The 17,314-nt window shown below is 40.4% G+C and overlaps 1 protein-coding gene across 1 annotated transcript; it reads right to left on the reverse strand.

Moving 5' to 3' along the window:
• Positions 1 to 3,936: 3,936 nt before the first annotated feature.
• LOC146360920 (general transcription factor II-I repeat domain-containing protein 2A-like) lies at positions 3,937 to 4,686 on the reverse strand. The gene has a single exon (XM_084921362.1). It carries the CDS (start codon positions 4,684 to 4,686, stop codon positions 3,937 to 3,939), a length of 750 nt encoding a protein of 249 aa, XP_084777488.1.
• Positions 4,687 to 17,314: the final 12,628 nt, after the last annotated feature.

Here is a 17,314-nt window from a genome sequence, read left to right on the forward strand (position 1 = left end):
ATATGCCAACATCCATTTGACTGCTTGGCAGTAATACAAAGGGGATTGAGAGGGGAGGGAGAGAATGAGAGAAAAAGAGAATGAGACAGAGAATGAGACAGAGAAAGGACGAGCGCTGGTGAATGAGAACTGTCAGTGACTGGAGAGCTAGCAGGGCAAAGAGACACGCAAGAAGAGGTGGAAGACGCTAGACACAGCAGATAGTGGATAATATCCCCTCATCTCCTTTTAGCCTTATTTTGGATCCTGACCGAAGAGGTGCTATTCTGCTGTGTTGAAATTTACAAAAAAATCAATACCTATTGACTTGCCATTAAATTTATTCCCCTTTCCCCTGAACTACTTTACCTCTTCCTCCTCCCTTTTCTAATTCCTAATGATTGCTTTTCTGCTCAGTGGGGAATCTTTGGAAGCCTTGAAATTTTTCTCCCTTGCTTGGTTCACATCAACTCCACAGCAGCTCGCGTACCCCGCCTGTCATCTGAAAAAAAAAAAAAAAAAAAAAAAACAAGCCTCAGATGAGTGACAGCATATCAAATCCCGATCTTTTAACTGGTTGGAGGAAGAAGAGTAAAGCTGATGAAAAGGGGGAGATCTCGCCGAAGGCTCTCCGTGGAGTCAAGAACCTTGGCGTGCTGGCAGAGGTTGATTTGTGTCTCTTTCTTTTTTTTCACAGGCTTGTATAATGGCTTTGACACTGAGCCTTCTCATTGCGACCATCAGTAGTAAGCCCCCGTGTTAGTTCATCTACCATATTCCCTCTCTGGCAGCAGCATTAAAAGGGTCAATGTGAACAAAGAAGGAAGCAGTGACGTTGTCTCCCGATGTAAATACCCAGTTTCAACTTTTATCAGTGACATGTTAAAAAAAAAAATCGCCATAGCGAGAAATGACTTTTATTGTATTCATCTTTCAATATCATCTCTGCTGTGAAAATACGCCAGATTGAAACTACAAGCAGAAAGTGTAACTTAAAAATCACACGGCTGTACTGTAATGTCTAATGGCAGCCAGCAGGTAGTCTGTGATGATCAGTGATCGAATCTTCCACAATAGCTTTTCTTCTTTTTAAAGTGCTTGTCACCTAAAAGGATCTTTTGACTGTGATGTGTTCTACAGGAGAATCTTTCAATCCATACCAATGCCCCCCCAAAACTATCAAAAGCTTGTGACACTTTCAAACTGAAGTTCTTTGTGACAAGACACAAAACATAAGGGTTTTTCTTTTTTTTTCTTTTAAACTTACTAAAGACGAAGACCAAACTACTGGCTGTGGATTAAAGTGTGCATATCTAATATTTAGAGAGCTTCGAGAAAATATGGTAGGATGCCGAATGAATAAAAGCTGCATTTACATATTACGTTACAAATTCACGAGAAGCTCCATTTGATAGCCGGAGCCTTTCAGACACTGCCAGAGCGATTCTGATTAAACACATATTTTTGGGAATGGATTGTGCAAATGATACTAAATGAAAATTAGCCAGAAGCCAGGATAAACACAAGTGGTGCAGGGGTGGGGGTGTCTATTACAAAATCAACTATTGTAGGAGGTCACTCCGGGGGAAGGATTATTTGGCTTTTAAAGGTCAATCATTTGTATCTAAATGCACTGGCTTTTCCCCATTGTCCTGCATTTGTAAGATTTTTGTTTTGAGAAGCGGCATTGCAGTGTGAGTGGAATAATAAGGAGCAGCATAGCAAATTGGTTTGTCTCTTTGCTATCATTTACAAACCATAATGACAAAGCCTGCGGGGCATTTGTGACAAGGTGAGGTGCGTTGTGCGGACGATAATCTGTCACTTTTGAAAAGCTGAGCTGAAAGTTGGCAGCCAGATGCTGGAAGTCATCTCCCATTTGGATGAGTCAGTGAGGCTGTAGATGATAAATATGGTTTGAATAAAATCCTTGAAAATCAGGGACCTAATAAGACCCAGTGGTCCTGTTTAGACAGTACCATTATAGTGGAAATGACGATTTAGGGTATTGAGATTGGCATTGAGCATTGAGATCACCTGATCTACCATGATTTTTGATTTTTTTGACTTACCCAGTGATTTGATATAAATCAATTATTTAGGTACACCAAGTACCTTAACTCGGTTTGGCTAAACTAATGATTTATATAAGACATGCAAGAATCTCTCATTTGCTGCACCACAGCCTTGTGTGGGTATCGCTTTAGCCTCTGATTCCAGTGCTCTGAAAAAGACGTGGCCCACTACATTACTCTTGCTAATTCCCACCTGTACAGAAATTTTTACAAGAAGATGTGTGGGAGGAGGGCTTAAAGCAACACCAGCAATCTAACCCTCTCAAACGAAAAAGCGTTTAGTCCCTTGCTGTCTCCCAAATGGCACTGCAGCATTTCAACACTAGAGCAGATTTAAGCCTGAAGCCATAATAATGCTGAAAAAAAGGAGTCTCACAGATATACCCAGGTGAACTTTACCAAACACTGGGCAACAACCAGCCACATGAACACCCACACTTTACCTCATCCAGATTTTTAAAGTGGGCAGTGACCTTCGTAATGTGTTTGTAACCTGTCACACACTTCACTGTTTCTGTCCACCTCAATAAGCTTGATGATGGTGACTGATTGATGGGCTGTCAGACTGGAACTTGGGGTTAGAAATGTAGGTCTTACAGTGCTGGTGCTGAATGACCCTAAGCTTTAGACTTCCTTTTGGATAGTCCTAATTGACTAAGGAAAAAAAAGGAGAAAAAATCCGAAGCAATTGTAACTTAAGCACTGTGAGGACATGAGGGGTAATGAAAACCATTCAGTCACAGAAGGTAAAGTCTGGGCAGTCAAACAATAGGTTAGCTGTGAAACTGACTTTGATGAATAGTTTTATTTACTTACCTCATTTACATTCAAATCCATTCAAATGTAAGTGATGAGCATGTAGCTGTTATTTAATGCTGTACTGCTCAAAACAGAGTGACAGGAAAGGTGAGGAAATAAGGTGGAGATACAATGTGATTGATTCGCCAACAAATGAACTCCAGCATTGTTCATCATGAATCCGTGCTTTTCTGCTCACTGATATGGATGAAAATGCACATTTCTCCTCCAAACAAACTCATTCCACTAATTGACTCTCATTGGTTGAAAGTGTCCAACAGTGAAATCAATCACTGCAAACTTTGTTTGGAAGGAAGACCCTCATACTCTGGCATAGCAATGCTCACATTTGCTTTAGAAAGCAAGATGCAACGGCAATGCACACTTGAAGTTTCTCTTCTCAATAGCAAAATTTGCTCATCAGTTCTCTCAATTTACATAAAAATATAAATCATTTAAAATAGTGATTGCCAATCAGGATAAACTGTATATAAACTACATTTGATGGTTTCTAAAATCCCTTTATTAAGCCTCAAGCTGAGTGCAATATGGTGGGTTTTGAAAATGTAGTTGACAAGTGAAGGGTGACAGTTCAACCAAACAACTGAACACTGATTGGCTTAAGATCTCTGACTAGCCAATGAGATGGCAATATATTAATATTATTAACAAGTTGCTAGCTACTGAGCATACCCTAAATCAGGGGTGGCCAACCAGTCAGAGACCAAGAGCCACATTTTTTTACTGTGTTACCGCAAAGAGGCACATCATATGCATGGGCACACATGAACATCACCCATCCTTTCCTTCCTCTCTCTCTCTCTCTCTCTCTCTCTCACACACACACACACACACACACACACACACACAAAATACACACATCTCTGCTCAGCCAGATTTATTGTAAATGTCACACACCAACATGATAATGACAGAAATCGACTCCTACAGTACTAAAACCACAGGCCAGTCATTTTCAACAATGAACATTGTGTGCACTGCCTCACAAACTCTCAGTTCAACCAAGTCCACAAACAAAAATATAATAATCTACAATAGCATTTACTTTTACAATGCATGTTGTTTAGTGGGACTTCTGGCATTCCTTGCCTTGAACAATCCTCTTCAAATCTGGCTTGTATTCCGTTGTTGCCACTCGAAGCAATTCTTTCACATCAGTGTCAGTCAGAACAGATCGATGCTTTGATTTCACATGTTTTAGGGTAGAAAACACAGACTCGCAGACGTATGTTGACCCAAACATTGACAGTATCTTAAGCGCAGCCCGTTTGACATTGGGGTATTTTTCCGTTGGCACACTTTTCCAGAACTCAATGGTCCCTTCCCTTAAAGCAGGTTTCAATTGGTCCTCCTCACAAAGATCGATCATCTCCAACTCAGCCGCAGCTTCATCTGTGACTAGCGGGACTTTCAAACAGCCGGTCTCTGCATTAAATGGGTCGACGAGGAACGTAGTCTGTGGCCTTTTCAATTGTAGATCATGGAACCGGGTCACAAAGCTTTCGTGCAAGTTTTCAATCAGCGTTGCATATCTGGCTCTTTGCTTACTCAGGGCAGCGCTGGCGACTTGCCCGCTGGCCTTTAGCAGAGTGGGAAAATGCGTTAAATCTCCCTTTTTAATATGTGTCTTGAACAGCTTCAGTTTGTTGACAAACGCAAACACACTTTGCACCAGGTCAGGCAGCATTTTTAACTTACCCTGCAGGGTCAGGTTCAGTCTGTCCAAGTGACACAGCATGTCGACCAAAAAGACCAGATCCATAATCCACTTGAGGTCCAAGAGCTCAGGATAGTCCTTGTCCTTCCCTTCCATAAACAGTTTCACACACTGAGGTTAATTATGGTGTTCCACAGGGTTCAGTGCTAGGACCAATTCTGTTTACATTATACATGCTTCCCTTAGGCAGCATCATTAGAAGACATAGCATACATTTTCACTGCTATGCAGATGACACCCAGCTCTATCTATCCATGAAGCCAGATAACACACACCAATTAGTTAAACTGCAGGAATGTCTTAAAGACATAAAGACCTGGATGGCCGCTAACTTTCTGCTTCTTAATTCAGATAAAACTGAGGTTATTGTACTCGGCCCTGAAAATCTTAGAAATATGGTATCTAACCAGATTCTTACTCTGGATGGCATTACCTTGGACTCCAGTAACACTGTGAGGAACCTTGGAGTCATTTTTGACCAGGACATGTCCTTCAATGCACATATTAAACAAATATGTAAGACTGCGTTCTTCCATTTGCGCAACATCTCTAAAGTTAGAAATATCCTGTCTCAGAGTGACGCTGAAAAACTAGTTCATGCATTTATTACTTCCAGGCTGGACTACTGCAATTCATTATTATCAGGATGTCCAAAAAACTCGCTGAAAAGCCTTCAGTTAATCCAAAATGCTGCAGCAAGAGTACTGACAGGGACTAGAAAGAGAGAGCATATTTCTCCTGTTTTGGCTTCCCTTCATTGGCTTCCTGTTAAATCCAGAATTGAATTCAAAATCCTGCTCCTCACATACAAGGTCTTAAATAATCAGGCCCCATCTTATCTTAATGACCTTGTAGTACCATATCACCCCATTAGAGCACTTCACTCTCGCACTGCAGGCTTACTTGTTGTTCCCAGAGTATTTAAAAGTAGAATGGGAGGCAGAGCCTTCAGTTTTCAGGCCCCTCTTCTGTGGAACCAGCTTCCAGTTTGGATTTGGGAGACAGACACTATCTCTACTTTTAAGATTAGGCTTAAAACTTTCCTTTTTGCTAAAGCATATAGTTAGGGCTGGACCAGGTGACCCTGAATCCTCCCTTAGTTATGCTGCAATAGACGTAGGCTGCCGGGGGATTCCCATGATGCATTGAGTTTTTCCTTTCCAGTCACCTTTCTCACTCACTATGTATTAATAGACCTCTCTGCATTGAATCATATCTGTTATTAATCTCTGTCTCTCTTCCACAGCATGTCTTTTATCCTGTCTTCCTTCTCTCACCCCAACCGGTCGCAGCAGATGGCTGCCCCTCCCTGAGCCTGGTTCTGCCGGAGGTTTCTTCCTGTTAAAAGGGAGTTTTTCCTTCCCACTGTCGCCAAAGTGCTTGCTCATAGGGGGTCATATGATTGTTGGGTTTTTCTCTGTATCATGAAGCGCCTTGAGGCGACTTTTGTTGTGATTTGGTGCTATATAAATAAAATTGAATTGAATTGAATTGATAGGATGCGAGCGTTATGGTCTCTGACCGCTTCGTAAATTTTTGGAAAAACTGTATCTGCTTTTCTGCCTGACTTTTCAAAGTAGCCAACTCGTGCTTGCGAAGTTCAGTCCCTTTTTGGAAATTCCTGGTCGATGTTAGCATGGAGTGAGCTGAAGTGGCGCTGAAGATTTGAAGCTTTGAAATGCGCTAATGACGTCTGACATATAAGGCAGAATGGCTTGCCATTGCGTTCAACAAAAAAAATATAAACTCTCCCACTCTGTTAAAAACGTCCTGTGTTCATCTTCATATTTTCTTTTTGCTGTGCATTTTTTCCCCGCCATTTTAAGGGTGAACTTGCTCCTACTGGGAAACTGCGCTATTTTCATCTCACACACATGCGCATTTGATGAAAATACCGTATTGAACTCAAGCGAAGCGAATGCGCACGTTTTAAAACAACAACACAAAAAACCCCCAAAACACAAACACAAACTTTGATATGAACGTAAGAGCTGCATGAAACCAGGCAAAGAGCCGCATGCGGCTCGAAAGCCGCGGGTTGGCCACCCCTGCCCTAAATAGTCATCCTTCTTGGCACTAATAATGACCATGATTTTAAACAATGAACTTCATGCTGTATTCAATATGACCTGGAAGTAGCGACTGAGCCCATAAAGTCATCACAGAGAATATGAAAACGTGAGGGTAGATTTATGCATACATGACCTTGTGTAGGCAGTTTGTGTAAGCCAAATGAATGCTCCAAATTAGAATGAGAAAAATACATTAAACATTAAATTGCCTGTAAAGAAATTTGACTTTGTTTCTTTTCTAATGGTTAGTTAGTCATTTTTTCATTTTAACACTCAAGTCCAACCTTTTATGTTTTTTAAATAGGCCACCATTTGCATTATCCCCTTTTTTGGCTTCCTCATTTCCTCACTTTTATTTTATTTTCTTCAGCCACACTTTCTCTTGTAATTTTTCTTTGGTGGTGCAGGCCTCTATCTACGACAGATCGATATTCATTGTTCATATGGAGAATTACCTCCACATTTGAACTTTTAAGTTATTACTTTAGGTCATGCAACTGCCACGGCTGCTATTCCCCTCTACAAAATGCCTTGTGTGGTTGAGGTAGTGAAACAACCTAATTGTTTGTCTTATCATAAATGTTGTCTTGTGATACAACCTCCTCAGTGCTGGATTTGTGCAAACTGAAACCTTATGCAGTACAATTGTACTACCTCATCTACATTATATTAGATGACAGATAGCATTTTGACTTTTAACATTATTCTTAAAACAGCGTTTCAATCTAAAATGTTTCAATTTTTATCTCAAAATGAACAACAAAAGTGAAAAAGCACCTTTTTTCCTTAACATGGTCCTAATATTCCTTCATATTGATCTTAAAACATCATCACCATCATCTCCACTTCCCTTCGACATCAGTTTGTTTCCTTATATAGAGTGGCAACATGCAGATAACCTGCAGATTGCACACAACAATCAGAGCCGATGGATATATAATGACCCTGATCCACTGACAACACAAAGTCATAAGAACAAACATGGCTATGCCGCACATTCCATGAACCTGACAGTCATTTTGCATACACAAGTGAATCAGGAAAAAACTAAATGAAGCTTCCTCTCCTCTCATACCTGGGGGAAATCATATTATTCGGTGTCCCTCACCACACTGTCTCCATCACTATAGTAACAATCAGGCCACTTCTGCATTGCTGTAGATTAATTTGCACTCTTTTTGTTCCTCAGTTTGTTACCTGGATTTCCTAGTGGAATGTTGGCTATTTGGAAGAAAACTTACCTTCTCTCGGTGGTCCATCTCTGGAAGTCATCAACCTGCCAGTGTCTCTTTAGTATCAACAGCCTCTGCCTGCTTCTCCCCACTGTCTGCCCCCTCTCCACCTGTATTCATTCTGGAACTCTCCCGTGGCCTCTACAACTCGTTCAAAAATTCCTGTGATTTTTACCAAGCTTTCTTGTCTCAGTATCACGTTATAGTATCAACTATTGAGCAAACATTAAACCAGCTCCATGTCTGCCTTTTGGGCCCAACTTGCACTCTATCATGGCACTAGCTAGGTCGGTCTGCTCGTGATGTTCTTGCCAGATATCACTGTGCAAAAGGGTGCTTTCCTTTAGGTACATTACTGCCATCTGCACAACTTTTAAATAATGTAATTAAAGGCTTCCAAAAACTGGGAATTCACATGTTTTATGATGAAGAAAGTATCACTTTTATGAGAATTAAAGATGCACAACATGCACTTTGTGAAAAATATAAACATACGTTGGTTTGTAGAAAGAAATAAAAATTCAGGGAGCCTTTAATACCTCACAGTTGCTTTAGCAAGCAGTGATTTTGTAGGGAAAAACCAACCTATAAACATATATCATATGTAATAGGACATATCATATCCCACAGCCATGGCCCACAATTACCAAATCAGCCAGCAGCAGCTTTTTGTGTGATTCACCGAGGCTCTACCCTTTAATACAGATGCTGCAGCTATAATAAATGCCGTACGACCCAATCCATCATAGTTACATGACATTTTAGCACTTTACAGTGGTTAACAAGGTCTACATCATGCTTTGGTCTGAGATAATGACATGGCCGTATGACATGATAGGAATGTGTGAGAAAAAACCCAACCCAACAGTGGAACTGTTACAGAGTCCTGCTTAGTTTGTGAAATCCTATACTGTATTGGACCATCAGTGATTGTTAGTTTATTGAACACTTCTTTAAAAGGGCCGGCTGTGCACCCCACCTCCTCTCTCTCTCTCTCTCTCTCTCTCACACACACGCACACACACTCATGCACAAGCACACAAACTTCTCTTTCCCCTGCAGAATCTGCTTCGACAAGATAAGTGTGGGACTTGTAATTGTGCGAGGGCCCTCATCTCTCGGCATTGCCTGATAATGTTGCTGTGAAAGCCTTGTGCTCATTATGCTTGCCTTTGTTGTTTTTATTGCACGGCTCAGTTGATTATTTTTTTCAAGAGAATCCAGAAGGTTTAATGCTCTCCCTTGTTCCATAAACAGAGGTGCTACTATGGCAAACTCCTGCAAAATAAACCAATAAATACATAGGTGATTTTAAAAGAAAAGGCATAACCCCCTAAAATCTGTGGATTTTCCTTTTTTTTTTTAAATACAGGGTCTGTGTACATATTTGCACTTGGAATAAAGCACTTGCAGTAGCAGTCCTGGAACTGATAGAGGGACCTTCAGACAGCTTTCTAACTTGGGTGAACACTCCAAGAGTATTAATGGCAATGGCTCGTGTCAGTTCAACTGGAGAAGTGTGTGGAAGCAGAAAAATACAGATAAACTCACCACATTCATTTTCCTTGCATGACAAACACTTCGTCAATAGCTTGTGCTGGAGCTATGTATGCTTTAGTTTCCCATTATCTTTGTGAAAAATATGAGATTAAACACGACCTAGGGTTTGGCAGCCTATCACACGGAGATGCAGATGCAGACACAGTCCAAAGTCATCCTTTAGAAGTCAACCTTCTTAGAATTCTTTCAGATTGCTGAAGCAGTGAAATGAAAAACAGTCTGGCTTTTCAAACGTTGCAACTAATCTTTCTGAGACAAAACATTATGCCTTAAATTTCTTCCCTCACCACTTCTCATACACATCTGCACAATAAAAGCAGACTATATATTACAGAATCAGCACACTGGAAAACACTGCAGCGCCATTATTTAATCCCATTTGTTTCTCCTGTTCTGAAGGAGACTATTGTCTTTACTTTTTAAAATTTCTGTCAGCCACCAGGCTGCTCAGGCAATTTTTTGTAAATATCAATGAAAAAAGAGAAAGGCATGAAAGCAAGATAAGCTCTAGTACTCCAGTGATCTACAGTATTTAAAAATAAACAGTGGACTGAAGTGTGAATTAGATGGAACAACTAAATGTTGCTATTAACTTACAAACTGAAATGTGAGTGGGAGCAGGTGGTTTGCTCTGCCGTGGTTCTGGAACTAGTTGATCAACCTTCTTGCAATAATTGACACTGACAAATCTGATTTTATACTCCACACAGTCTCTTTTTATTTTTGTTACATCAAATTTGTTGAAAAAAATAAAGAGCTTTGAATTCCCTACAGGACAGCTTAGTGCAGCGGATTGATTCACAGCAAAGGCTTGTGGGTAATGCTGTATACTGTGATTTTTCAGAAAACAAAGATTTGATTGTGACTGTGAGGGAAGATTCGCCAGAAAATTGTGGATGGATTAACATGAAATTTGTGACAGAGGTGAGAGCTGGCCCAATTGCGAACTGGTTGACTGTTGGAGTCAATCCAGTTTTGGGGCTGGGAATTTACAAGATTGGACAAAATTGGACATTTTTTGTCAAATTGACATGAAACTGGATTGGGGTGATTTTGACTCACCTGGCATTTTGAAATAATCTAACTCTTCAAATAAAACTTATTATTCATCATACTACATGATGAATAAACCATTTTTTTGGAGTACCTAGAACTGCTAACAGAGTCATTTTGACTCCATAAAATTCAGTGTAAAACAGCATGCCTGGTTGCCTTGCATTTGCTAGCAATTTATATACATATTTGACATGAAGACTCGTCTGTCCGCTCTCATGAGCTATGGCTAGCTGAATGAGATCGATAGATGAACATCAGAAGAAGATGAATAATTATAGCAGGGCAGAGTAGATCATAGACACCTGAAGAATTGGGCGGCTTGCTGGCTGTGCAGAACAGCAGGAGATCTCTCCAGAGTGTGGGGAACGAATCCAAGCAAGTAAAGGGTGAAATCCAGAGCAGAGCAGCTGAATCAGATGGGGTTAGACCTGAGGAGGGCTACAGACAGGGGCATAGCAGTGTTGAGGGTGGATGAGAGGCTGTAGGTCAGGTGGAGTGGGACAAAATGATAAGCGTTCACTTTTCTACTTTTAAGATAAGCAGAATGTACTTTCAGCTGCCCCCTTATTTCCCAAGGGGTTACCAGGGCAAACAGGATCTGCATGTTAATTTGACATAGACACTTTACACTGGATGTCCTCCATGCTGGGTTTGTTTCTCCTCTGGCTCTCAAATTGGGGATCTTTCACATGTAAATGAAAATTCAATATACTTTTTTATAATTATTAATCAAATAACCTTAATACTCCGTAAAACTAATAAACCCCCAAAAGTTAACCTGAATAACCTTTTTTTTTGCCAGTTCTTTTCTATAATTGGAAAAATTTGATGTAAGAGCACAATTTGCCTGGCAAGAAATGGCATTGCTTCTACTGTTCTGGGATGGGATTAAAATAATTGACCTCTTGATTCTAGTAGGTTGAGAATGTTGGAAGTTCTACTGCTAATGCTGTCAAATTCAAACTAATCTGGTTCTAGATAACTTTTTGGGTTGGGATTTAATATTTGGTAGATATACAAGGTCTCAGACCGTTCTCGTTTAACCTGTTGTATTATCTGGGGGACGTCTCAACAATGTTATCAGTTCTGGGAAGGTAAATAAAATTGTAAGGCCCGACCTAACGCAACAACATAACCAATATTTAAAGCAATGTAACATATTATATTTGATGACTTATTTTTTTAGCTAGAAATGAATCAATAAAGTTATAAAATAAGATGAAATCCTAAAAATCCTAAAATCCACCCTGTTAACATAAATGCTATGATGGGATGTTAGATCTTTAGGACTAACTTAGGTTATTTTATTTGCTTGAAGATGTTTCTATCAATGATTTAAATGTTAATGGCATTTTTCCAGGTGGTTAACAAGCTTCACTCTGTACAAGAATGTTAAAGCCCTCGTTGGAATGGCACACTCAGCACATTGGTTAGATTGGCAGACAAGAGGCGATGCAAATGTGAAGACAACACTGAAAATGTGAGCTCACACTGCCAAACGAATGGAGAATATGTGGTAGTCGAGACAGCGTCTTGTAAACCATTCTCACCTTGTATGTTGTTGCTGTCAAAACTGTCCCAACTTTGCTGACCCAACTGGAAATGTGCCAAAAAACAGGCAGTCTTGTAGGGGGAAAAAGTGCAGACTTACTGTTTTTTCAGAAAAAACTTTTTTGCAAATCCTAAATAATTTCGTTTCCATGGTTTTAAGACAGTTTTGTCAATTGGTAATTTGAAATAAAATTAATTAATTGGTAATTTAAATAGCTAATAAATTCAGTTACAATTACATCCATTTTGGAATTCACAGCACTGTTACATCCATCTAGATACTCGTTTACGTTAAGCCTGTTAATAACCTCTGTTTATTTCACTCCACATCATGACTACTACTTTGCAAACACAGGATAAAACAGGGTTTTATACTGAAGTTGTCGAATATAGGACAGATTGAAGTGCACACAAAAGAAGCAAAGACAACTTGGTCAACTCTGAATATATGCTATTCATGCTTTTATTACCGACTACAGCTTGAGCTGTAATTGCTGTAGTGAATGGCAGTGCTTCACTTCACTTCACTTGTTTGATCAAACTAGTTCACATTTTATGTTCTAAATGTAAGTAGATATTGGAATATTTGTAGATTCATGAAAATAACTAAAAAATGTAATTTGCTGCTTAAGGAAAGGACAACCTGTCAAAGCTGAAGATGCATCAAGGTTTTGGTCCAAGTACAAATCTAATTCCATAAACGTTGTGACATTGTGCAAAATGTACTTTTTAAAAAATTAATTCAAATTTCATAAACCCATATTATTTCATAGTAGAATCTAGAAGAAATTTCAAATACCTAAAATCAGACAATGTAGCATTTTGGTGGTAGCAACACATCTCACAAAAGTTAGGACAGGGGCAGTTTTACCACTGTCTAGCGTCCCCTGTTCTTCACTCTTTAACCTCCTAAGACCTGAACTCTTTCATGGCATGCATTTTTAATTTCTCTTTGCTATTTGATTTGATTTGATTTGATTTGATATACCTTTATTAGTCCCCCAAGGGAAATATCATAACGCTGCCGACCTATTGCACGCAATGGCGGCGCCATCTTACCCTCCGACCATACATACATTACACAAAACATCACATGGGGAAGACAGGTCAGAGAGGTATAACAATGGAAAATGCACCACATGAGGAAAGATAAGGAGAAAAAAATAACTCCCCCCAGACTGAGCTCCAACAGGGAGATCAGTTTGAGAACAGAAAAAAACACCTCTGCACATAGCACATGAAAAAAACCTCTTAATACACCAAAGAAACACATGACAAGCAACAGGGGTGGGTAAAGGGTGAGAGACAGCCGATTTAGACAGTACATCCGGGCCTGCAGCCTGTGCGCTGGTCTCATTGATCCACCGTCAGCATCGGAAGGGAATAAGCGTCGAAGGCGTTTGGAAAGGGAGGGGGGATGAGTGTGTGCATATCAGTGTATATGTATGTGTGCGTGTCCAGAGTTCAGCTGAGACAGTGTCCTTTGCCCTGCTAGGACACTGTCTTCCAGCCAACCCAGGTGGCCTTGCATGGAATGGGAAGGAACAGTCTAAACACAGTCGTTATCAGGGTGTTTTTGTTCGGCTCCAGCCTTGCGACTGCAGCTGGCGCCGAGAGGGTATCCGCATGAAGTGATGTTGCTTTTTACTTTAGTGCAAACAGCTCATATGAATTTCAAAGCAGTTCTACAGTCCAACACTGGTCTCTCAATCTCCCGTTGGAGAGCCGCGAGCTTCGCCATACTTGCGCTCTGTGATGTTGTCATTTCTTGTGCTCAAAGTGACGATTCTTATTTGGGTTGATTGGCACCCGATGAATGTAAAAACAATGAATTACCTATTTTTCTTTTCACCGGATTTTTGTTTCTGAGAAAAATGAGATGGTAAATGAAAATGGTAAATGGCCTGTATTTGTATAGCGCTTTACTAGTCCCTAAGGACCCCAAAGCACTTTACACATCCAGTCATTCACCCATTCACACACACATTCACACACTGGTGATGGCAAGTTACATTGTAGCCACAGCCGCCCTGGGGCGCACTGACAGAGGCGAGGCTGCCGGACACTGGCGCCACCGGGCCCTCTGACCACCACCAGTAGGCAACTGGTCAAGTGTCTTGCCCAAGGACACAACGATCGAGACTGTCTGAGCTCGAACCGGCAACCTTCCAATTACAAGGCGACCTCCCAACTCTTGAGCCACGATCGCCCCACATATGATCCACATATGATCTACATATGAGGACATTTGTTTTAAATTTTGATAGAACAGTGGCAGTATAATGTCCTCGTAAGCAGATATCAGGCTTGAAGAGCAAAATGTTGTATTCTGGTCTAGACAACCCAAAATGTGACGTCCACATATGTGGACGCCAGGTCCTAGGAGATTAAACTTCTTGGAATTGAAGTGAACTTTTGGGAGAATGTTGTCCCATTCTTATCTGATTTAGGATTCTAACAGCTTGGTGCCTTTCCAGTGCAAGCTGCCAGTTCCATAGGAAATATTGCTTTTTAATTGATACTGATAAGAATCTGGATGATCCTTCTCCTCTCAGGTCCAGAAGGTGCAGTATCCATGTTTGCCAAAAAGAATTTCAAATCTAAGTTTATCTGATCACATAACATTTTAAATGGGCTTTGGTCCAGTAAAGCCAATGACCTTTTTGGATCATTTTCACACAGGGCTTTTTCTTTGCACAGTAGAGCTTTAATCTGCATTTTTGGATAGCACTGCAAACTGCGTTAATCGCCGGTGATGTCTGGAAGTGTTCCGGAGCCCATGCAGTGTTTTCCATGACAGAGTCATGCCTTTTTGAAGTGCAGCACCATCTGAATATCACAGACACCCATTACTGATTTTCAGCCTTGTCTCTTTTTGATGACATTTTGTAATGTAGATCGTGAGGTATTCAAAATCCTCATATTGCACTGAAGAACATATTCTGAAATTGTTCCACAATTTGCAGATACACATCGTTGCAGATTGGTGAATATCTGCACATTCTGCAACTGGCAAAGTCTGCCTCTCTAAGATGCTCTATTGTGACAATGTTACCAGGTATGCACACATCTTCTAAGCGGTCTAGAAAATATGAAAAGAACAACTGCTGAGCTTTAATTTTCACAGCTGCCTGAGTGCCCATCTGCAAGTACCGGCCTTAATTAGAGTGTAATTATGATTATGGTAAAAACAGGAGAGTTCACTTTAGACTTGCATATTAAAAAAAGTAACCATGTTTCATGCATGTCAAGGAATTATTTGGAAAGAGACCATTGTTACTATTGCCTCAACCATTATTAAAGGCACAATAAGGACATCATGTGTGTTTTTGGAATGTCAGCAACCTGTGGAAATGAAAATAGGCTTGAAATTTGTTTTGAACCATCTGGTCCAATAGCATTCAAAGCGAAACACAATGAACTGTCTTTGAGGGTTTCACAGTTGTGGTCATTTTTTATTTACCTTCTTCAGGGAGATTATGTGTTTGGTAAGGACCGACTATTTTTTTGGACAGCTCAAAAGTTTGTTTATGGATGAAAAAAATTCCAGAGGACTTAAGAGAAATTAACATTTGAAGTCTTTTAGACATCCATCCATCTAGCCAGCTAGTCACCAAGCCATCCATCTAACCAGCTAGTCACCAAGCCATCCATCCATCTAACCAGCTAGCTAGTCAACAGGCCATCCATCCATCTAGCCAGCTAGTCACGAAGCCATCCATCCATCTAACCAGCTAGTCACCAAGCCATCCATCCATCCATCCATCCATCCATCCATCTAGCCAGCTAGTCATCAAGCCATCCATCCATCCATCCATCCATCCATCCATCCATCCATCCATTTTCTTCTGTTTATCCAGTTCAGGGTTGAGCTGTCATAGAGCGTGAGGCAGTGTACACCTTGGACAGGTTGCCAGTCTGACACATGACACTCTCTTAGATCTGAATCCAGGTGTTTTTCTGAAAGATTCTTTGATGTTACATGGTAGAGCAAAGTTGGACCTTTCAGATTATATCTTCAATACATTACTTATATATTAAATTCATTAAAAAAATGGGACGATGTTGTCATGATATCCTCAAGAAAATATTACAAACAAATCTATATCTGGATATCCTTCTGGATCTTTGAGGCTTTGCAAAAACATGTAGCTTCACACTGCTCTTGTTTTGGTTTGCATTCCCTTATTTTATAGCTACTAAAGTAAATCAAGCTTACATCAGAAAAAGCAGAATGCATAATGGAGCTTGGAAGCTATAATTAGAAAGGGATGTTGTTGGAAATTAAACTGCACTGAATCCTGGTGTATACAGGCCTCTGTTCTTTTTGATGACAGCACGGCTATTAAATTTTTTCCACATTGTCAAATTAGAAATACACTTGAAAAAAAAAACAGTACAGCAGTGCACAAACCCAGGTGAATATATTATGTTTTTCACTTCTTAAATTTAACCTACGCCAACAATTCTCACCTCCAAATCCCTCCCAATTATCAACTGTCTCCCGCTTCCACTCCTCATCTTCCACTTTACAGCAGAATGACTACAAGTAAAATAAGCTCAAGAATAGTTAAATGATTGGATTATGTGAGAAAAGAGTCTGCCAAAGGTGAGGACAAGGAGCACCTAAGCATTATCCCTACTCCATAAACGCTGTGAGCAATATCCTGTTATGAGTTCCTGTTATGCAAAGGAGAATAATAAGGTTGTCTCTTCTCACTGGCGAGAACAATAATGAGTTCGCATTGAAACAGCCGTCGTGGTTCAATAGCTTCACCTTTGATTCGAATGGCTGCCTCTTTTTCTTCTGGCAAGGGACTTCCTTTCTTTATTTCTGTGCTTCTGTCACTATCGCTCTCACCATATCTTTTTCTTGCTCCAAGTCTCAGTCTGCGGCAAGGAAACTCCTCTCTGGGCATCAATCCCCTGCAAATACGATTAAAGCACTGAGTCATCATTTGGCCCACGGGGTGTAGTGACCAAAGTAGCAAGGCTTGTGTGTGTGTGTGTGTCAGTGTGTGTATCCATGTCTGTTTGTCTATCTGTGACATGTGAAAGGGGTTCAAAGCCTCAGATTTTGGGAGGACTTGATTCCTCTATCCAGAAACAAAATGGGCAATCCTATTCCACTCATCTCTCTGTCTTTTTGCGATTCAGCTTGGAGGTTAAGGCATGACCAATTGCAACCTGATATCCTCACCCTTCCAACTTCTCTTTCCACCAATCCTCCCTTCCCTCTCCCCTTGCCCCAAG

This window comes from Perissodus microlepis, chromosome 23 (assembly GCF_051167445.1).
Source record: "Perissodus microlepis isolate ML-2025 ecotype Zambia chromosome 23, ASM5116744v1, whole genome shotgun sequence".
Taxonomy (NCBI): Eukaryota; Metazoa; Chordata; class Actinopteri; order Cichliformes; family Cichlidae; genus Perissodus; species Perissodus microlepis.